This window comes from Hylobates moloch, unplaced genomic scaffold (assembly GCF_009828535.3).
Source record: "Hylobates moloch isolate HMO894 unplaced genomic scaffold, HMol_V3 SCAFFOLD_12, whole genome shotgun sequence".
NCBI lineage: Eukaryota > Metazoa > Chordata > Mammalia > Primates > Hylobatidae > Hylobates > Hylobates moloch.
This window is the reverse complement of record NW_026652287.1, coordinates 105,563,231-105,584,478: the sequence shown is the minus strand read 5'-3', so window position 1 is coordinate 105,584,478 and position 21,248 is coordinate 105,563,231. Positions and strand designations below refer to the sequence as shown.

The 21,248-nt window shown below is 56.0% G+C and overlaps 2 protein-coding genes across 4 annotated transcripts; both read left to right on the top strand.

The window, feature by feature from the left end:
• Positions 1-668: 668 nt before the first annotated feature.
• On the top strand, positions 669-6,967 carry ZBTB45 (zinc finger and BTB domain containing 45). Of its 2 annotated transcripts, none has more exons than XM_032171396.2 (3): positions 669-790; positions 2,857-4,135; positions 6,192-6,967. In XM_032171396.2, exons 2-3 carry the CDS (start codon positions 2,857-2,859, stop codon positions 6,446-6,448), a joined length of 1,536 nt encoding a protein of 511 aa, XP_032027287.1. In that variant the 5' UTR covers positions 669-790; the 3' UTR covers positions 6,449-6,967. The 2 variants fall into 2 exon arrangements, with proteins under 2 accessions (XP_032027287.1, XP_032027288.1); XM_032171397.2 differs by lacking the exon at positions 669-790 and adding an exon at positions 930-1,270.
• Positions 6,968-8,516: 1,549 nt separating this feature from the next.
• SLC27A5 (solute carrier family 27 member 5) lies at positions 8,517-20,874 on the top strand. Of its 2 annotated transcripts, none has more exons than XM_032171353.2 (10): positions 8,517-8,987; positions 9,577-9,786; positions 10,513-10,671; positions 17,805-17,929; positions 18,519-18,713; positions 18,800-18,890; positions 19,517-19,715; positions 19,987-20,084; positions 20,292-20,422; positions 20,516-20,874. In XM_032171353.2, the coding sequence occupies exons 1-10, from the start codon at positions 8,552-8,554 to the stop codon at positions 20,690-20,692; spliced, it is 1,821 nt and encodes a 606-aa protein (XP_032027244.1). In that variant the 5' UTR covers positions 8,517-8,551; the 3' UTR covers positions 20,693-20,874. The 2 variants fall into 2 exon arrangements, with proteins under 2 accessions (XP_032027244.1, XP_032027243.1); XM_032171352.2 differs by having other exon boundaries at positions 8,517-9,239.
• The last annotated feature ends 374 nt before the right edge of the window (positions 20,875-21,248 follow it).

Sequence of the window (21,248 nt, the reverse complement as noted above, 5' to 3'; positions counted from 1 at the left end):
ATGTCTGCAAAAACCCTTTCACCATGTAGTGTAACTATTCATAGGTGAGATAATAATATTTACAGGTTCTGGGGATTTGGGCACGGAATCTTGGAGGGGGCCATTTTCAGAATTCTGTCCCCCATACCAGATTGACTTGCAATGTCCCAGAATTTCACAGGGTCTAGCTCAGGGGAGGCCCAGAGCAGGGTGAGGCAGTTGTCTGTTCCTGTCTGCGTTGTAGCAGAAGGTGCCAAGGCCGAGATGCGGTCCTCTCCCCAATCCCACCCACAGCGGGCGGGCCTGGAGCGTCTGCAGTAGTGGTAGCTTGCCTGCGCCTCCTGGCGGCCAGGGACCGAGACCTACTTCAGGTCTCTCCCGTGTCACAGGAATAAGGCCACTTCCCCGGTTCGCAGTGGGGTTTAAACTGGCCAGAACAGGTTGGGGACTTGCGCCGGGAACTGCCTTCCCATTCTGCATTACAGGGCGTCTGCGGATTGATCGCGCAGGTCCGCCACACCCCTGATCTCCTGGGCGACGCCGGAAGAGTGCTGTGGTCCGGAGATTCCTCGCGACGCGGCAGCCCTAGCCTCTTCGACTTTGGTTCCGACTAAGAGGAGAGCCGGAGTGCGGACTGGCGGGAGCTGATCGCCATAAAAATACCGGAAACGTGCTTCGGCCTAGGGTTTCCCCTGCGCCGCCGCGACCGCAGGCTTCCGTTCCGGCGGCGTAACGGCCCGGAAGTGCGGCCTTGTAGTCGGTGAGGAGGCGGCGGCCACGGCAGATCCTGGTGCCTGAACAGGAGTCGGAGGTGGGGTCGAATGGGCATCCCCCTGCTGCAGGGCGGGCGAGGAGGCTGGGACGTGCCAGGGCAGGGGCACCTGCGCTCCGCTAGAAGCGCACGCTGCGAACGCGAGGGGGCGCTGCAGGACCGGGGTACGGCGCGGGCCAGAGTGCGGGGTGGCCGCGGCGGGTCAGAGGGGTGCTTTGGGCGTAGGGTAGGGCGCGGGCAATGGAGCAGAGTATGGGAGAACGCGCTCGGAGTAAAGTGCACGGCGCGGCGAAGGCGTGGCGGGAGTGTGCGGCGCCGGACCCGGGAAGCTGGCCTGGGCGCCGGGTCTCGAGGGCAGGCCTTTGTTCTGAAGTGTCCAGGCCGGCCTTGCGGCGTCGGGACTGAGGAATGGAGCCCGCCGCGGGGCGGGGCGGGAAGGGAAGGGAAGGTCTCTCGGGCTGATGCGCAAGTTTCCGTCCCCGTCGGCCGGACACAGATTAGAAGCCTTTCAGGTGCTAGGTGAATACAGATGGGGCGGGTGCTGCTTGCTGAGTTAGCCTTTGCGCGGGCACAGGCCTGGCTTTTTTGAGGCGTTGCACAGAAGGCTCAGAACGGGGCCGGGCAGCGGGGTGGTGTATCCGGATCTGTAGTCTGGAAAAGCTCCCTCTGGCTGCCGTGTGGGGAACAGAAGGGGAGGCGAGGGGCGCGGAGACACCAGCCAGGTTTCTTCATCCGTCCAGGACAGCGGGAACGGGTAAGTGGAGGTGCTCGAAGTGGTCTGAGGGTCAGATGTGGGGCATGCAAGAAAGGGAGGCGTCTGGCTGAGCAAAGGGACGGCGGATTGGGCATAAGGAGTCGGAGGGGTTGAATCTTGAGACCCCAGTAGAGCCCGAGGGTGTAGGGGTAGCATCAAGCCGAGCCCACTCTGGGGCTTTGTGACTCCAAGGGAGAGACAGGCTGGTGGAGCCTATACGGATGTCAGAGCCCAGAGCTCCTACCCTCCTCCCTTAGACTGGAGGTGTGTGCATCTGGGTGCGGGATGAGCCGAGTATCTCATCCCTTGTTTGAAAGAAGGGGAAACAGGCCGAAGGATCACGGTTTACCTGCTTGATGGATGGAGTAGCAGAACTCCTCAGATTCCGGGGTCCTCTGGGGACTACCCCTCCCCTTTCTGGTGCCTGATGTTGGGCCGTGTCCCCGCTTGCTCCATGCGCACCTATCCAGTCACACACCCCTGCTCATTCCACACTTCCCCTCTCTGTGCCACACCCACACCCTGGGCCCCACAGTCCCCATCGAGATGGCAAGAAGCTGGGGCTGCAGGAGCCACCTCCCTGCTTGCTATGCTAGGGGCTGCCAGGGACCATGTACTGGTTTCCCTGGGGCATCTCCCAAGGTAATGCCCAACCTTTTACCCTCAGCCCTTAGTGACTAGGCACACCCAGAACCACTCTGCCCAGGAAGCAGGTCATGCCATCCCACTCCTGCGAAAGCCTCTGTATATACTAGTTAGGGTGACCTGGTTCAGAGGCAGCAATCCTGCCTATGCACAGGGTGTCATACTGGGGGGATGTGGCTAAAGGAAACCAAAAGGAGCTGCCAGCAGGGGTGGAGGAGGAGTGGAAGCTAGCTGGGTAGAGAGCAAGGTCTGCTCTGGGTGAGGCAGGTTAGCCAGTTGGGATGGGGGTCCCTGGCCTCTTCTACACACAGGGCTGCCCTCTTGGAGGGGCACATGGGGAGGCTTAGGGTTATTGGAGTTGGGGTGGGGTGGGTGAGTCAACATAGAGTAGGCCAAGGCCTGAACCTTTTTGGGGACAGTGAGCGAGGCCAACACCCTCTCCTAGGGGTGTGCTAGGGTTTGCAGTGTTAATGGGGGGCTGTTGACCGCCTGGCTGGGTCTGAGGTGGGGGGAGGAGGGAGTGCTGGAGTGTCCTGTGTTGGGAATGGGGACTGTGAAGGGCAGCTGGGGAAGGATGGGTTAGCGCGCCTTGGAGTGTGGTGCACTCTTGAGCCCTGTCCTGCAACAAGGGGTGAGGTGACAGGGACGTTGGGACAGATGGGGGTCCTCAGTTGACCTCTCCCTGCCCTCCTCTTGTTCTGTGCAGATGGCGGCTGCAGAGGCTGTGCACCACATACACCTGCAGAACTTCTCACGATCTCTGCTTGAGACCCTCAATGGGCAGAGGCTGGGGGGGCACTTCTGTGATGTGACTGTGCGCATTCGTGAAGCTTCGCTGCGTGCCCACCGCTGCGTGCTGGCGGCCGGCTCGCCCTTCTTCCAAGACAAGCTGCTGCTGGGCCACTCTGAGATCCGTGTCCCTCCGGTGGTGCCCGCACAAACGGTGCGACAGCTGGTCGAGTTCCTGTACAGCGGTTCGCTCGTTGTGGCGCAGGGTGAAGCTCTGCAGGTGCTCACGGCCGCGTCGGTGCTTCGCATACAGACAGTTATCGACGAATGCACGCAGATTATCGCCCGCGCTCGAGCCCCGGGCACCTCTGCGCCCGCCCCTCTGCCCACCCCTGTGCCCCCGCCACTCGCACCTGCGCAGCTGCGTCACCGCCTGCGCCACCTGCTGGCTGCGCGTCCCCCGGGGCACCCCGGTGCTGCACACAGCCGTAAGCAGCGCCAGCCCGCGCGTTTGCAGCTGCCTGCGCCCCCAACACCTGCCAAGGCTGAGGGGCCTGATGCTGACCCCTCACTGTCCGCGGCCCCTGACGACCGAGGTGACGAGGATGACGAGGAAAGTGACGATGAGACCGATGGTGAGGACGGCGAAGGTGGCGGCCCAGGCGAGGGCCAGGCACCTCCTTCCTTCCCAGACTGTGCTGCCGGCTTCCTCACTGCTGCTGCTGACAGCGCGTGCGAGGAGCCCGCTGCACCCACTGGCCTCGCTGACTACAGTGGTGCTGGGAGGGATTTTCTTCGGGGAGCTGGGGCAGCTGAGGACGTATTTCCAGACAGCTATGTATCCACTTGGCATGACGAGGATGGCGCTGTCCCCGAAGGCTGTCCCACTGAGACCCCTGTCCAGCCTGATGGCCTACTGTCTGGACCCCGCCCGCCTGGTGTGAAGACCCCAGGGCCGCCCGTTGCACTCTTCCCCTTTCACTTGGGTGCCCCCGGGCCACCCGCACCACCCCCTTCAGCACCATCGGGGCCAGCCCCTGCGCCCCCACCCGCCTTCTACCCCACACTCCAGCCCGAGGCAGCCCCCAGTACCCAGCTGGGGGAGGCCCCAGCTCCCTCTGCTGCTCCCACCACAGCCCCCTCAGGCACCCCTGCTCGCACCCCAGGTGCTGAGCCACCTACCTATGAGTGCAGCCACTGTCGCAAGACGTTCAGCTCCCGGAAGAACTACACCAAGCACATGTTCATCCACTCGGGTGAGCCAGGGCGGGAGAGGAGAGGGAGCAATCTCTCATTGGAGAGTTAAACCTGAGGGGGCATTGAGCACTAGTTACAGGGCACTGGCACTGTTCTGTTACTTTTGGGTAGCAGGGGGCCTGGAAGTTGAGCCTTCCCCCAAGTACAAGGTATGTGGGGGAGGAGAAAGCCCCGCTCTGTGGAGCAGCAGGCACTGGCTTCTGTGGAGGGGGATCCTGAGGCTGGGTTGGGAAGCAGGAGCCTGTCCTGGCCTTTGGAAGGGTGGTGGTGGAACCTTGAGCAGCCTAGGACGCACGTGATGGGGACGGAGCCTTGGCAGGGGGTCCTGGCAGGTTGGGAAACCATGCTCCTGGGAGGCTTCTGTGTCTCTCTGGTTTCCAGCAGTCCCGGGATGGGCTGACAGCAAGGGAGGATGGGTTTACAGGCCCAGGGGTAGAAAGCCCTCAGAGGTGGTGGGATGAAGGCACCAGGAACTCCTGAGACTGGGGCAGGAGTAGGAAAACAGGTACAGTGTGGGGACTCCACAGCTGCAGAGGACCCCGAAAAGCTGTGGGGAGGTTCCCTCAGACCTTGGCTGTGTCAGGGAGGCGGCTCTGCAGTGCTGCAGGAGAGGTAAAGAGTGGGAGGATGGTGCTCCCTGGGGGCTGAGATGGAGGACAAAGGAATGGAAAGCAGAAGCCTGCTGAGCATTGTCAGAAAAAGCAAAAATCTGGCTGGAAGGCCACAGTGATAGTGAGGGGGGTTTCTGCAGGGACTGGAACTTGGGATTTGACTGTGAGTGGTGGGGAAGCCATGGTGTTCTAAGCTGGGGAGTGACTGAGATGTCAGTTTAAAGTCACCTCTGGCTGCCCTGGGAGAAGCCAGGGGCCTGGGAATAAGGGAGTTGGGTGATTAGTCACCAGGGAACTGCCAGAGGCCCCAAGGTAGTGCTGGCTGTGTGAAGTGTGTGATCTGAGCCAGGTGCCTGGGCCTGATTAGTCTGGGGTACCCTCTGGCAGGCACTGCCTTTCAGTCCCCTGCCAGTGAGATAGGCTTTTTTTTTTGAGACTGAGTCTCACTCTGTTGCCCAGGCTGGAGTGCAGTGGTGTGATCTCGGCTCACTGCAACCTCTGCCTCCTGGGTTCAAGTGATTCTTGTGCCTCAGCCTCCCAAGTAGCTGGGATTACAGGCATGCACCACCACACCCGGCTAATTTTTTGTATTTTTAGTAGAGATGGGGTTTCGCCATGTTGGTCAGTCTGGTCTTGAACTCCTGGCCTCAAGCGATCTGCCCGCCTTGGCCTCCCAAAGTGCTGGGATTACAGGTGTGAGCCACCACGCCTGGCTGAGATAGGCATTTTGTTAACACCTGATGAATCTAGGGGTGGACTCAGCCTGCCTCCCCTCCCCTAACCCAGAATGAGGAGCTCTCTCTATCACACCAAGGACGTTATAGTGGCCAGTGGGCAGGGGTTCTGGGCAACTGGGGGTTCCTGCAGGAAGGTGGCAGGTGTGCCCAGGTCCCTCCTTATGAAAGGGCACTGGCCTTGTCAGACTGAGTTTAGGAGACTCTATGGGCACGGGCGAGGGGGCCAGGTCCGAGTGTCTCCCTGTGCCAGGTGGGTAGGGGTTGAGGGGGAGGGTCCCTGAGGGTAGAGGGAGATCCCAGTGGGCAGTCCAGATGGGCAACAGATGTTCCAGACAGGCTGGGTTCCCTGCAGACAGGGTGCTTGCCGGATTTAGGGGTGCCCTGTCAGACAGTGGTATCCCAGGATAACAGAAAGGGGGTCCCTGCCAGGAAGGGATGGGAGAGAGGTACCTCACAGTGTATGAGGGTCCCTGTTGGGCAGGAAAGTCCCAACGTGAAGGGAGGTCCTGGAGAGGAGGGGGTGTCCCTGCTGGGCAGGAAGATCCCATAGTGAGAGGAGTGTTCCCTGATAGGCAAGGGATCCCGGGGTGGTGGTTCGGGAGGGGAGGGGAGCCCCTGCTAGGTCCAGGCGCCCAGGGTGGGGGTGGGGTGGGGGCGGGGAGCTGTAGAGTCTGACTTGCATTCGCGGCCCGCCCTGTCGTCCGCAGGGGAGAAGCCGCACCAGTGCGCCGTGTGCTGGCGATCCTTCTCTCTACGCGACTACCTGCTCAAACACATGGTCACGCACACCGGCGTGCGCGCCTTCCAGTGCGCCGTCTGCGCCAAGCGCTTCACGCAGAAGAGCTCGCTCAACGTGCACATGCGCACTCACCGGCCCGAGCGCGCGCCCTGCCCCGCCTGCGGCAAGGTCTTCTCGCACCGCGCGCTGCTGGAGCGCCACCTGGCCGCGCACCCTGCGCCCTGATGGGACTGGGCCGTGGCCTCGCCCACGGTGGATCCGGGGCCTCCCGCACACTCGGCCACGCCCGCTACGGGACCCGTGGTTCCCGCCACTAGACCACGCTCCCTCCTGAGCGCAGGTCCTCTCTCTCCCTTCACCCTTTCTCCATACCAGGGCCTAAGTCCGCCTTACTCCTCTCCTCCATGTACTTGAACCCTCCAGGTGGAGCCGGGCTGGGGCTGGTTAGACCACTTCTGAGAACTAGACCATTTCCTGCGTAAACCGGGCGCTCAGGCGCTTGGACCCGGCCCAAGATTTGACTCCGGTTCTCACCCCGCCCTCTCCTGGGGTGGGGGTGGGGGCTGGGGGGCCGCTCGCCTGCCCCAGGGTCAGGCTGGGCAAGGTCCCTAGCTCCCTACCCAAGCTATTACTGCCTCATGGGGCCCCTAAGGAGACTCAAGTGGACCCATCATATACGGGGGCTGGGCCTCGGGACTCTCACTCTAATAAAGGACTGTAGGCCATGGGGCCTAAACCACGAAGCTGTGAGCACCTGGCTCGGTGCGTACCTTGCCCTCATAGACAAGCTGTGGGTGTCAGGGCTCAGCGTCCCTGTTCTTGGGTGGCATCCATGCGGCCCACAGGCTGTCCTGGGCAGGAACAGGATGGTCCACTTTGTCATGTAGGACCTCTATTCTGTGAGGGCTAAGGTGGGCTGCATATATAACCGGCACTTGGTTCTCTTGGATCCCTCAGTCTTCTGGGGAGTAGGATAGGCAGGCCACATCTGAGGTGGGTCTCCGAGAGGGAAGCCACATGAAAGCCCCATCAGACTCCTGGTTGCTGCTGTCCACGACCTTTGAGGCCCCTCCCATAGATCTTCCAGCGATGCTCTAAGGGCCTTTTGGACTTAAGACTTCCTCTCCCCGACCCTGACGTAGGTGGCTGAGCACCTTACTTGTGGGGAGCCCAGGGGGATCTTTGGGGCCAGGTTGCACTGAGGGTATATGAGCCCCCATATATCTGCCCTTGGTGCTGGGGGCAAAGTTCAAGGAGGGCTCCGATGGCTGTGTTGGGGGCAGGAAACAGTGAGGGGTGGGATCCTGGGGCTGACTGCTGGGCGGTTGGGGACACCACCCCTAGTGGCCAGCCAGTGTCCCAGGCCCCTGCATCCAGCGGAGAGAGCAGCCACCCTTTGCCCCTCTCCTTTTCAGCACAATAGTGGCTCCTAGCCTAGGTGCCCTGCCGTAAGGATTTGGAGCTGGTGGAGTGGGGTGTGGCCTCAGGCCTCAGGCCTTACCCCAGCCTGACCTGCCAGGCTCGTAGGCCAATGGCAGCTCCTCTGGGTTCACCTTCTGAGACTGCCTCCTCAAGGTGAGAGGCCAGGGCTTTGATGATCCAACTGGGTGCATCATGGGCTGACTTCAATCTCCTGAACCCCAGGACTCCATCGTCATCAAAGCCAGAGGTGGAGCAGAGAGTCAGAGCAAGCACATGGGTCGGGGGCAGAACTGGGTTTGAATCCAGGCGATGCGAGTGTTCCTGTATTTACTGAGCACTTGCTGTACGCCTGGCAGGAGGCTACGATTCCTTGGATCATGGGACAAGGGGCTTAGCCTGGCTGAGCCCCTCTCCTCAGGGTTTACGTGGGTGTCACAGGAGGACCTCCCAGTGAGGTCCACCTTGCTGTCCTGTTGCTCTTCTGTTTGGCCTGATTGGAGTGTTCCCAAAGGCAGGGATTTCTGTGCTCTGAGTGTCTGGTACACAGCAGGGATGGGAGGGGAGGCAAGGGAGTTAGATGCCAGCCCTGGAGGGTGGATGGGGCAAGCAGGACAGAAGGAAGGAGGCTAGTGGTGGTGCCCAAGGGGCAGAGACCTGGGAACCCAGAGGCCAGTGATGGAAAGGGTTAGTGCCAGGCAGAGAGGGGCTGGACCCACACACAAGACCAGGCAGAGCAAACAAACATGTAGAGGAGAAGGGCTGAGGGCAAAGTCCTGGGGAGAGGACCAGCCACTGTCAGGAGTGCCAGGGCCACCACCCCTGGGGAGGAGCCATTGGGCTACTCTGAGGGGCCAGAGGTGAGCCTGAACATTCCACAGCTGCTGCTCCTAGGGAGGAGCTGGTACCATGGGTGTCAGGCGACAGTTGGCCTTGCTGCTGCTGCTGCTGCTCCTGCTCTGGGGCCTGGGGCAGCCAGTGTGGCCTGTGGCTATGGCCTTGACCCTGCGCTGGCTCCTGGGGGATCCCACATGTTGCGTGTTACTTGGGCTGGCCATGTTGGCACGGCCCTGGCTCAGCCCCTGGGTGCCCCATGGGCTGAGCCTGGCAGCGGCGGCCCTGGCACTAACCCTCCTGCCAGCACGGCCGCCCCCAGGATTACGCTGGCTGCCGGCTGATGTGATCTTCTTGGCCAAGATCCTCCACCTGGGCCTGAAGATTAGGGGATGCTTGAGCCGGCAGCCGCCTGACACCTTTGTAGATGCCTTCGAGCGGCGAGCACGAGCGCAGCCTGGCAGGGCACTCTTGGTGTGGACAGGGCCTGGGGCTGGCTCAGTCACCTTTGGTGAGCTGGATGCCCGGGCCTGCCAGGCGGCATGGGCCCTGAAGGCTGAGCTGGGTGGCCCTGCGAGCCTGTGTGCCGGGGAGCCTACTGCCCTCCTGGTGCTGGCTTCTCAGGCCGTTCCAGCCCTGTGTATGTGGCTGGGGCTGGCCAAGCTGGGCTGCCCAGCAGCCTGGATCAACCCGCATGGCCGGGGGATGCCCCTGGTGCAGTCTGTGCTGAGCTCTGGAGCCCGAGTGCTGGTGGTGGACCCAGGTGAGGGTCTTGGAGCCAGTGGAGAATGGAAGGGGGCAAGGGCAGGGACTGTAGGACAGGGGTCCTGGTGGGACTGGCAGAGGCCCTTGGTCCCCACCTGCCTACTTTCACAGGCAATTATAATCAAGACTTATGAGCAGAAAGTAGTTCTCAGGTCACCAGAGTTTAATTTTCCCACAATTTGACCAAAAATACTAACTGTGGGATTCTTTACCAAACAACATGGATGCTTTTCTCTACTAGCTGCTCCTCTGCCTGCATCTGTGGGTCTCAGATCCCACCTCGCAACCTCAAAGGTGAGCCTTGCCTCTGTTTCTCCTCTGACCCATCTCTGCAGACCTCCGGGAGAGCCTGGAGGAGATCCTTCCCAAGCTGCAGGCTGAGAACATCCGCTGCTTCTACCTCAGCCATACCTCCCCTACACCAGGGGTGGGGGCTCTGGGGGCTGCCCTGGATGCAGCACCCTCCCACCCAGTGCCTGCTGACCTGCGTGCTGGGATCACATGGAGAAGCCCTGCCCTCTTCATCTATACCTCGGGGACCACTGGTGAGGGTGCCCATTAGCCCTAGCACCAGCATCTGAACTCTCAGGCTGACCTGACCCCACACTTGACTTGTGCCTCAGTGTTGACCTCTGAAACCACTTTACCCTCTGATTTTGACATTTGTTTTTTGTTTGTTTGGCTGTTTTTTTTTTTTTTTTTGGAGACAGAGTCTCGCTCTGTCACCTAGGCTGGAGTGCAGTGGTGCAATCTCGGCTCACTGCAACCTCCACCTCCTGGATTCAAGCAATTCTCTTGCCTCAGCCTCCTGAGTAGCTGGGATTACAGGCACACACCACCATGCCTGGCTAATTTTTGTATTTTTGGTAGAGACAGGGTTTCCCCAAGTTGGCCAGGCTGGTCTCTAACCCCTGACCTCAGGTAATCTGCCCAACTCAGCCTCCCAAAATGCTGGGATTACAGGCGTGAGCCACTGCTCCCAGACTTGATTTTGACATTTGGCCTGAACTCTGACCTCTAGTGTAATTTGAGAGGTCAATGCCAGAATTCTTCCCGTGTGCAGTAAACAGCCACTGAAACCTTTGATCTTGACATATTACTGTCAGTCCAAATTCAGCCTGTGAACCCAACCACAAATCCCTATACTTGACTGTTGTCTGAGAGCCTCAAACCCCAATGTAGGCCTGGCTGTTGGAGATCTGTCCCTCTGGTCAGGCCCCTCTCTGTGCTGTCATGTCACCACCCTGCCCTTGCCATGCCTTCATCCCAAGGCCTCCCGAAGCCAGCCATCCTCACGCATGAGCGGGTACTGCAGATGAGCAAGATGCTGTCCTTATCTGGGGCCACAGCTGATGATGTGCTTTACACGGTCCTGCCTCTGTACCACGTGATGGGACTTGTCGTTGGGATCCTCGGCTGCTTAGATCTCGGTAAGCCCACTTCGGAGGATCCCTCCAATCTACAGGACCACTGGAGTAAGTGTCAGGGTGGGGCTGTCAAGGCAAAAAGACACCATAGGTTACCCAGCACCCTGTGTTCTCACTTTTGAGAAGGGACACCCACCAGTGAGTACCAGGGCCACATGGACAGAAGCTTGGACACCCACACAGTCCCTAATGGCCGTGCTTTGGTCAGGAGGTAACAAGACCTGATATGAGTGATGGTCACAGGCATGCAAGGAAGGTGTGGTCCTCAGGAGATGATGGGGATGCTGGCCCAGATTTGTGACATGGCCCCAAGGGCAGCTGGAGTAGGAATGCTCCCAAGCACTCCACAGGGCTGTCTCTCTGGACTCTTGATTCAGAATCTAGACAGGGACCTCTCCATAGCTTGTTCTTTTTGTTTTCTCTTTTTTTAATTTTAATTTTAATTTTTTTTTTTTTTCGAGACAGAGTCTTGCTTTGTCGCCCAGGCTGGAGTGCAGTGGCATGATCTTGGCTCACTGCAACCTCTGCCTCCTGGGTTCAAGCAGTTCTCCTGCCTCAGCCTCCCGAGTAACTGGGATTACAGGTGCCCACCACCATGCCTGGCTAATTTTTGTACTTTTAGTACAGACGGGATTTCACCATCTTGGCCAGGCCTTGAACTCCTGACCTTGTGATCCACCTGCCTTGGCCTCCCAAAGTGCTGAGATTACTGTGTTTGCCTGCTCTTTGTTTTTTCTCTTTTTTTCTTTCTTTTTTTTTTTTTTTTTTTTTTTCGAGACAGAGTCTCGCTCTGTCACCCAGGCTGGAGTGCAGTGGCATGATCTTGGCTCACTGCAACCTCCACCTTCTGGGTTCAAGCGATTCTCCTGCCTCAGCCTCCTGAGTAGCTGGGATTACAGGCACGCACCAACACGCCCAGCTAATTTTTGTATTTTTACTAGAGACGAGGTTTCACCATGTTGGTCAGGCTGGTCTCAAACTCCTGACCTTGTGATCTACCCGCTTTTGCCTCCCAAAGCGCTGAGATTACAGGTGTGAGCCACCACACCTGGCCTTTTTGTGTTTTCCAACTTTTATCATGGCCAGGTGTGGTTGCTCATGCCTATAATCCCTGCACTTTGGGTGCAAAGGCAGGAGGATCACTTGAGCCCAGGAGTTCAACACCAGTGTAGGCAACATAGTGAGAGGCCATCTGTTAAAAAAAAATTTTTTAAAGCCAGGCATGGTGGTATCGGGGGAAACTGCCCCGAATAGTTCAAAGTAGTTTTTTTTTTTTTTTTTTTTTTGAGATGGAGTCTTGCTCTGTTGCCCAGGCTGGAGTGCAGTGGCGCCATCTCGGCTCACTGCAAGCTCCACCTCCCAGGTTCATGCCATTCTCCTGCCTCAGCCTCCCAAGTAGCTGGGCTTACAGGCGCCCGCCACCACGCCCGGCTAAGTTTTTGTATTTTTAGTAGAGATGGGGTTTCACATTTAGCCAGGATGGTCTCAATCTCCTGACCTCATGATCCACCTCCTCGGCCTCCCAAAGTGCTGGGATTACAGGCGTGAGCCACCATTCCCAGCCTCAACGTAGGTTCTTTCTATTTTCCATAAGCGTCAGCCAGCTGAGAAATAAAGAGAAAGAGTACAAAGAGAGGAATTTTACAGCTGGGCCTCCGGGGGTGACATCACATATCGGTAGGACCGTGATGCCCACCTGAGCCTCAAAGCCAGCAAATTTTATTAAGGATTTCAAAAGGGGACGGGCTGCAAGAACAGGGAGTAGGTACAAAGATCACAGGCTTCAAAGGGCAAAAAACAGAACTACTGATCAGGGTCCAACAAAGATCACAAGGCAAAGGGCAAAAGCAGAACTGATAAGGGTCTATGTTCAGCGGTGCACATATTGTCTTGATAAACATCTTAAACAACAGAAAACAGGGTTCGAGAACAGAGAACCGGTCTGACCTCAAATTTACCAGGGCGGGGTTTTTCCTCACCCTAGTAAGCCTGAGGGTACTGCAGGAGACCAGGGCGCATCTCAGTTCTTATCTCAACTGCATAGGACAGACATTCCCAGAGCAGCTGTTTATAGACCTCCCCCAGGAATGCATTCCTTTCCCAGGGTCTTAATGTTAATATTCCTTGCTAGGAAAAGAATTTAGCGATATCTCTCCTGCTTGCACGTCCATTTATAGGCTCTCTGTAAGAAGAAAAATATGGCTGTTTTTGCCCAACCCCACAGGCAGTCAGACCTTAGGGTTGTCTTCCCTTGTTCCCTAAAATCGCTCTTATTCTGTTCTTTTTCAAGGTGCGCTGATTTCACATTGTTCAAACACATGTTTTACAATCAATTCGTACAGTTAACACAATTATCACAGGGTCCTGAGGTGACCTACATCCTCAGCTTATGAAGATAACAGGATTAAGAGATTAAAGTAAGACAAGCATAAGAAATTATAAGAGTATTATTTGGGAAGTGATAAATGTCCATGATATTTTCACAATTTTATGTTCCTCTGCCATGGCTCCAGCTGGTCCCTCTGTTAGGGGTCCCTGACTTCCCGCAACAGTGGTGAGCACTTGTGAGCGATTCTCCTGCCTCAGCATCCCGAGTAGCTGTTATTACAGGTGCCCAACACCATGCCAGGCTAATTTTTGAATTTTTAGTATAGATGGAGTCTCACCATGTTGGCCAGGCTGGTCTCCAACACCTGACCTCGTGATCCACCCACCTCAGTCTCCCAAAGTGCTGGGATTACAGGCGTGAGCCACCGTGCCTGGCCAATTTTTTTTTTTTTTTAATTATGAAAAGTTTAGGCCGTGCCCGGTGGTTCACGCCTGTAATCCTACCACTTTGGGAGGATGAGGTGGGTGGATCACCTGAGCTCAGGAGTTTGAGACAAGCCTGGTCAACATAGTGAAATCTGTCTCTACTTAAAATAGAAAAATTAGCTGGTCATGGTGGCTCACGCCTATAATCCCAGCACTTTGGGAAGATGAGGCCAGTGGATCACCTGAAGTCAGGAGTTGGAGACCAGCCTGGCCAACATGGTAAAACCCTGTCTGTACTGAAAATACAAAATTAGCTGGGCATGGTGATGCGAGCCTGTATTTCCAGCTACTCGAGAGGCTGAGGCAGGAGAATCACTTGAACCTGGGAGGCGGGGGTTGCAAAAAGAGTGAAACTCCCTTGCAAAAAAAAAAAAAAGTGAAAATAGTTTGATGACATCTCATGTATCTTCACCCAGCATCAATAATTGTTAACGTGTTGCCAGTTTCATTTGCATGTACTTCTGTGTTTCTTTTTTGTTTGTTTTTGAGACAGAGTCTCCCTCTGTCGCCCGGGCTGGAGTGCAGTGGCACCATCTCAGATCACCACAACCTCCGCCTCCCGGGTTCAAGCAATTCTCTGCTGAGGCTGAGCCTCCTGAGTAGCTGGGATTACAGGCATGCGCCACCACACCTGGCTAATGTTTGTTTTCTTAGTAGAGATGGGGTTTTGCCATGTTGGCCAGGCTGGTCTCGAACTCCTGACCACAGGTGATCCACCCACCTCAGCCTCCCAAAGTGCTGGGATTACAGGCGCCCGCCACCATGCCTGGCTAATTTTTTTTGTATTTTTAGTAGACACGGGGTTTCACCGTGGTCTCGATCTCCTGACCTCGTAATCCGCCCTCCTCGGCCTCCCAAAGTGCTGGGATTACAAGCGTGAGCCACCGCGCCCGGCCCTCTTTTTGTTTTCAAACTTTTTATCATGGCCAGATGTGGTTCCTCATGCCTATAATCCCTGCACTTTGGGGTACCAAGGCAGGAGGATCGCTTGAGCCCAGGAGTTCAACACCAGCCTGGGCAACATAGTGAGAGTCCATCTGTTAAAAAAAAAAAAAAGCCAGGCATGGTGCTGAGCACTTGTGAGCAATTCTCCTGCCTCAGCCTCCCTAGTAGCTGTTATTACAGGCGCCCACCACCGTGCCTGGCTAACTTTTGTATTTTTAGTAGAGACGGGGTTTAACCATGTTGGCCAGGCTGGTCTCGAACTCCTGACCTCGTGATGTGCCCACCTTGGCCTCCCAAAGTGCTAGGATTACAGATGTGAACTACCGTGCCCGGCCAATTTTTTTTTTTTTTTTTTTGAGTTGGAGTTTCACTATTGTTGCCCAGGCTGGAGTACAATGGCGTGATCTCAGCTCACTGCAACCTCTGCCTCCTGGGTTCAAGCGATTCTCCTGCCTCAGCCTCCCGAGTAGCTGGGATTACAGGCATGTGCCCTCACGACCGGCTAATTTTTTTTTATGTTTTTAGTAGAGACGGGGTTTCTCCATGTTGGTCAGGCTTGTCTCGAACTCCCGACCTCAGGGGATCCGCCCACCTCAGCCTCCCAAAGTGCTGGGATTACAGGCGTGAGCCACCGCGCCTGGGGCCAGTTTAATTTCACATGTACTTCCCTGTTTCTGTTTTGTTTGTTTTTGAGACAGTCTCGCTCTGTCGCCCAGGCCGGAGTGCAATGGTGCCATCTTGGCTCACCGCAACCTCCGCACCCCCAGGGTTCAATCAATTTTCTGCCTCAGCCTCCTGAATAGCTGGGATTACAGGCACGCGCCACCACACCCAGCTAACTTTTGTATTTTTAGTAGAGACAGGGTTTTGCCATGATTGCCAGGCTGGTCTCGAACTCCTGACCTCAGGTGATCCACCTGCCTCGGCCTCCCAAAGTGCTGGGATTACAGGCATGAGCCATCGTGCCCAGCCACTTCCCTATTTCTTTCTAGAATATATCAGAGCAAATCCTAGACACTGTATCTTTATGCTTGTAAATATTGCAGTACATATCTCTAACATATAAGCACTTAAGAAACTGTAACCAAAGTGATTATCACACCTAACAACATTAATATCATATGATATAACCCCTTAATATCATATGACGTCCATCTATGTTCAGATTTCTCCAATGGGCTGTTTTGGTTTGGTTTTGTTTTTAGAGACAGAGTCTTGCTTTGTCACCCAGGCTGGAGTGCAGTTATGTGAGGTTGGCTCACTGCAACCTCTGCCTCCCCGGTTCAAATGATTCTCATGCCTCATCCTCCTGAGTAGCTGTGATTACAGGTGTGGACCACCATACCCAGCTAATTTTTTTGTATTTTTAGTAAAGACAGGGTTTCGCCCTGTTGGCCAGTCTGGTCTTGAACTTCTGGCCTCAAGTGATCTGACCACGTTGGCCTCCCAAAGTGCTGAGATTACAGGTGTGAGCTACTGTGCCCAGCCAATTGGCTGTTTTTTTGTTTTGTTTTGTTTTAACAATTAAACAGTCTCCCCATTGTATTTGCTTGTAGGTCTCTGTTCCCCTTTCATCTGCATTTCTTGTTAAATTGGAAACTTTATCTAGAGGTGTTGTTAGATTCAGTTTTTTGCTTTTATTTTTGAGACAGGGTCTCACTCTGTCACCCAGGCTGGAGTGCAGTGGTGTAAGCTCAGCTCACTACAGCCTCCCCCTCCTGGGTTCAAGCGATTCTTCCACCTCAGCCTCCCAAGTAGCTGGGACTACAGGTGTGCGCCACCATGTCTGGCTAATTTTTGCATTTTTTGGTAGAGATGGGGTTTCACCATGTTGGCTAGGCTGGTCTCAAACTCCTGATCTTTCAGGTGATCCACTCCCCTCAGCCTCCCAAAATGTTGGGATAACAGGCGTGAGCCACCACGCCCAGCCCCCTATATCTTATTAATCCATGTGTTCATACATCAATACATCCATACAAACATTCACCAACCCACCCATCTACCTACTCACCTACTTCCTCACTCATCCATTCATCCACCCACCCATGTATCCATCCTTACACCTATCCATCTTTCTTTTTTCTTTCTTTCTTTTTTTTTTTTTTTTTTTGACGGAGTCTCGCTCTGTCGCCCAGGCTGGAGTGCAGTGGCGCTATCTCGGCTCACTGCAAGCTCCGTCTCCCAGGTTCACGCCATTCTCCTGCCTCAGCCTCCCGAGTACCTGGGACTAAAGGCGCCCACCACCGCGCCCGGCTAATTTTTTGTATTTTTAGTAGAGACAGGGTTTCACCATGTTAGCCAGGATGGTCTTGATCTCCTGACCTCGTGATCTGCCCACCTCAGCCTCCCAAAGTGCTGGGATTACAGGCATGAGCTACCTCGCCTGGCCACCTATCCATCTTTCTACCCCCCTGCCTCTGCATGTCACCACCCACCCATCCATCCACTCACTACTCTAACTGTCCACCCATCCATCCACTCACTCACTACTCTAACTGTCCACCCATCCATCCACTCACTCACTACTCTAACTGTACAAACTACTCCTAATCTACATACAAATGACCATTCAACAACACTACTACTTCATGGCTTAACCATCTAACTGTCCACCCATCCATCCACTCACTCACTACTCTGTCACCCATCCACTCACTCACTACTCTAACTGTCCATCCATTCATCTTTCCATCCATCCACCATATCCATCCACCTGCCCACCCATCTGCTTAGCTGGGCATTCATTTATCGTAATCAAGAGTGATTTGAGCTTTGAGTCAGTGACAAGTAAAAATAAAAATTAAAAATGTGGCTGGGCGTGGTGGCTCATGCCTGTAATCCCAGCACTTTGGAGGCTGAGGTGCGTGGATCACCTGAAAGGTCAGGAGGTCAAGACCAGCCTGGCCAACATGGTGGAACCCCATCTCTACTAAAAAAAGTACAAAAATTAGCCAGCCGCGGTGGCGGGTCCCTGTAATCCCAGCTACTCAGAAGGCTGAGGCAAGAGAATCGCTTGAGCCCGGGAGGCAGAGGTTGCAGTGAGCAGAGATTGCACCACTGCACTCCAGCCTGGGCAACAGAGTGAGACTCCGTCTCAAAAGCAAAAATTAAAAAATTAATATTTACAGCTCTTATTTAGCATTGCTCACTTTATAACAGGCACGGAGCTTTCCAGGCATCCTGGAGACAGGATTTGAACCCAGGCCTGCCTATGCTCTTCTAGTGACAGCAGTCCTGGCTGGGCCAAGGACACAAAGATGAACTCAGTATTGTCCTGTATTTCAGGGTGTGGGGGTGGGTGAACACAGGTGCTAAAAGCAGCTTCTTACAACAACTTGGAAGCATGACCTGAAACCCCCTCTCCTGTCATCTCCCAGGAGCCACCTGTGTTCTGGCCCCCAAGTTCTCTACTTCCTGCTTCTGGGATGACTGTCGGCAGCATGGCGTGACAGTGATCCTGTATGTGGGCGAGCTCCTGCGGTACTTGTGTAACACTCCCCAGGTGAGGCTCTAAGATTAGGGCTCCATGGTGAACACCCAAGTATGAAATCCCAGATGATATCCCAGGTAAAGATCTCAGGTAAAGATTCAGTACTGAACTCAAGTCCCTCAGATAATACACCTCATGCAAGAACCCCAGATAATGAGTTCCAGACAAGGCTTCCAATAGTGGTTTCCTTGATAGCTGTGTTACCTTGAGCCTCAGTGTCCTCATTTGGAAAACAGGGATAATAGCCCCTACCCCTATCGTGAGAATTTCCATTAAAAATTAATTAATTAAAATTAAATTTCCATTACATTAAAGTTCTAGGTAACTACTCTTAGGTGACACCCCAGATGAGGCCTCCAGTCACCTCTGGTAACGTCCCCCAGGCAAAGCTCTCAGGTCACCCCTGCAGGTAACCCTCTATTTAAAAGACTCCAGGAACTACTCTCATCTAAGTAACCCAGGTAGATCCCTTAGGTAGAGGTCCCCCATCACCTTCCAGGTAACTCCCAAGGCAAGGACCCATGATAACACCCCTTCTAGGTAAAGGTTCCAAGGCATGCCCCAAGAGCACCTCCTCACCCTTCTGGGGACATTCCTGTAGCAACCAGAGGACCGGACACATACAGTCCGCCTGGCAATGGGCAATGGACTCCGGGCTGATGTGTGGGAGACCTTCCAGCAGCGCTTCGGTCCTATTCGGATCTGGGAAGTCTACGGCTCCACAGAAGGCAACATGGGCTTAGTCAACTATGTGGGGCGCTGCGGGGCCCTGGGCAAGATGAGCTGCCTCCTTCGAGTGAGTGTGCAGGTGCCTGGTGTGCAGCTGCCCTGACTGAGGGTGAGCCCACAGGACCTATGTCGACACCCCACCCTCTACCCCAGATGCTGTCCCCCTTTGAGCTGGTGCAGTTCGACATGGAGGCGGCAGAGCCTGTGAGGGACAGTCAGGGCTTCTGCATCCCTGTAGGGCTAGGTATGGGGGTTGAGGAGCCTTTCCTGGGTGGCGGGGGTGGCGACCCTCAGTCTTCTCCTTGGCTGGAACGAGCTGCCCAAAACCTTGACGTTGGTGCTCACCAGAGGGGTCTGCAGCCTTCGTCTGGACCCTGAGCCAGTGGCCTGTCTTACCACCATCTGGGGCCTCTGCCTCAGCTTCTCGGCTCTGTCCAATCCCCCTGCCTTGATCTCTTGCTCTGATTTACTGGGTCTCTGGGTGTCCATCTGATTTGTTCTCTTGAGCTTTCTGTGGAAGACGGCATTCCAGCCATTGGTCCCTTGTCCTGTACCTTCTGTTAGTGTCCTCTCCCAGGGCCTTGCAAGGTCACTGCCATTTGTCTGTCCGTCTTCCATCCCTTGTTATCCTTTTCCTGCTTCTCATGGGCTTCCCGATACCGCCTTCTCTATACTTCTCTCTCATTTTCTGTGCCTCTCGTCGCAGTCTCTCAGGGTCTCTGAATCTCTCATCTCTGGATCTCCCTGTCTGTGTCTTTGGGTCTGTCCTTGGCAGGGTGCTGGGTGATGGAGTCCACCGTTGTTGAAAACCTCCAGCAGGGGGCTTGGCTGGTGGGCTCCAGGGGTTCTTGTTCCTGCTCCTGCTCCCAGGGGAGCCGGGGCTGCTGCTGACCAAGGTGCTAAGCCACCAACCCTTCGTGGGCTACCGCGGCCCCCGAGAGCTGTCGGAACGGAAGCTGGTGCGCAACGTGCGGCAATCGGGCGACGTTTACTACAACACCGGGGACGTACTGGCCATGGACCGCGAAGGCTTCCTCTACTTCCGCGACCGCCTCGGGGACACCTTCCGGTCCGAGGCAGGGTTTCTCGGGGCGGGGCTGGGGCGGGGCCACGGACGCTTTCAGATCCTACAGGGAGTCAGGCTGAAGAGGCGGGACTTTCCCATCGTAAGAGGGCGGAACTTGGAGTCAGGACTTCCCACGCGAAGGCGGGGCTTCTCGATTTTAGAGGGGGCGGGGCTGACCGGGCTTCCTGATCCCCAAAAGGGGCGGGGCGGGGACAAGAGGCGGGGCCTCCCCTTCCCGGGGGCGTGGTCACAAGCGCGGGCTCCAACCCTGCAGATGGAAGGGCGAGAACGTGTCCACGCACGAGGTGGAGGGCGTGTTGTCGCAGGTGGACTTCCTGCAACAGGTTAACGTGTATGGCGTGTGCGTGCCAGGTGCGGAGGGTTCTCATTTTACACTTCCAACAGCTGTGTGGGTGGAGGGGTCGTTATTCTGATTTTACAGGTGGGGAAGTGCTAGGGCCCAGAGAGGTTTAGAGACTTGCTGGATCTCACAGCCAGTGAGCAGAGCTGGGCGAGGCTGGAGGGTCAGCTATGGGCCCTCGAGATGGGTCAGCCGAGAGTGACCAGACTGCTCTCTAGGGTGTGAGGGTAAGGTGGGCATGGCTGCTGTGCAGCTAGCCCCTGGCCAGACTTTCGACGGGCAGAAGTTGTACCGGCATGTTCGCGCTTGGCTCCCTGCCTACGCTACCCCCCATTTCATCCGCATCCAGGTGAGCCCAGGGTGGCCGGGTGGGTGGGTGGAAGATCATAGCCGGGGGGCGGGTGGATGTCACAGTGAGGGGACCATGGTCACTGTCCTGCAGGACGCCGTGGAGGTCACCAGCACGTTCAAACTGATGAAGACCCGGTTGGTGCGTGAGGGCTTCAATGTGGGGATCGTGGTTGACCCTCTGTTTGTACTGGACAGCCGGGCCCAGTCCTTCCGGCCCTTGACGGCAGAAATGTACCAGGCTGTGTGTGAGGGAACCTGGAGGCTCTGACCACCTGGCCAACCCACCGGGGCAGGGATCAAAGCCAGCCATCCCCACCCCAGCATACTCGGTGTCCCTTTCATCCTGGGCCTGCGTGAATCCCAGCCTGGCCATACCCTCAACCTCAGTGGGTTGGAAATGAAAGTGGGCCCTGTAGCAGTGGCAGAATAAACTCAAATGTGTTCACAGAAGTCTGTATGTCTGCGTGGATGAAGGAGCAATGGAGGAGTGCAGGGGCTAGTGCCCTGAAGACCTTACTTTAGGGTCTTCCCTGTCTCCCAGCCAAGAACCTCAGCCATCCCTGTGGGATGACCGTGTCTGTGTCTGTGTAAGGCCAAGGGTGTGGGAGCAGCCGGCCAGCCTCGCAGCTGCTCTAAGGTAGAGAGATGAGAACGCCGATTCCATCTGTGGGTCTTTGGTGGGCCGCTGAGGCGGTGGCTGGGCCAGTGGATGTGGATAACTCCCCTGTGAAGTGCTGTGGATACACGATCTGACAAAGCCTGGAGGTTGCTGGACTGAGGCTAGCAGGGCAAGCAGGAAGTAACTGGGGGAGGAGTGTCCCTGG

Bases quoted from the DNA above. Each gene is read 5' to 3' on its own strand.
- ZBTB45 (XM_032171396.2), top strand. From the start codon at position 2,857: ATGGCGGCTGCAGAGGCTGTGCACCACATACACCTGCAGAACTTCTCA. The intron at 4,136-6,191 runs GTGAGCCAGGGC...TGTCGTCCGCAG, and splicing joins GCACATGTTCATCCACTCGG to GGGAGAAGCCGCACCAGTGC.
- SLC27A5 (XM_032171352.2), top strand. From the start codon at position 8,552: ATGGGTGTCAGGCGACAGTTGGCCTTGCTGCTGCTGCTGCTGCTCCTG. The intron at 10,672-17,804 runs GTAAGCCCACTT...GTCATCTCCCAG, and splicing joins CCTCGGCTGCTTAGATCTCG to GAGCCACCTGTGTTCTGGCC. The intron at 18,891-19,516 runs GTATGGGGGTTG...TCCTGCTCCCAG, and splicing joins CTGCATCCCTGTAGGGCTAG to GGGAGCCGGGGCTGCTGCTG.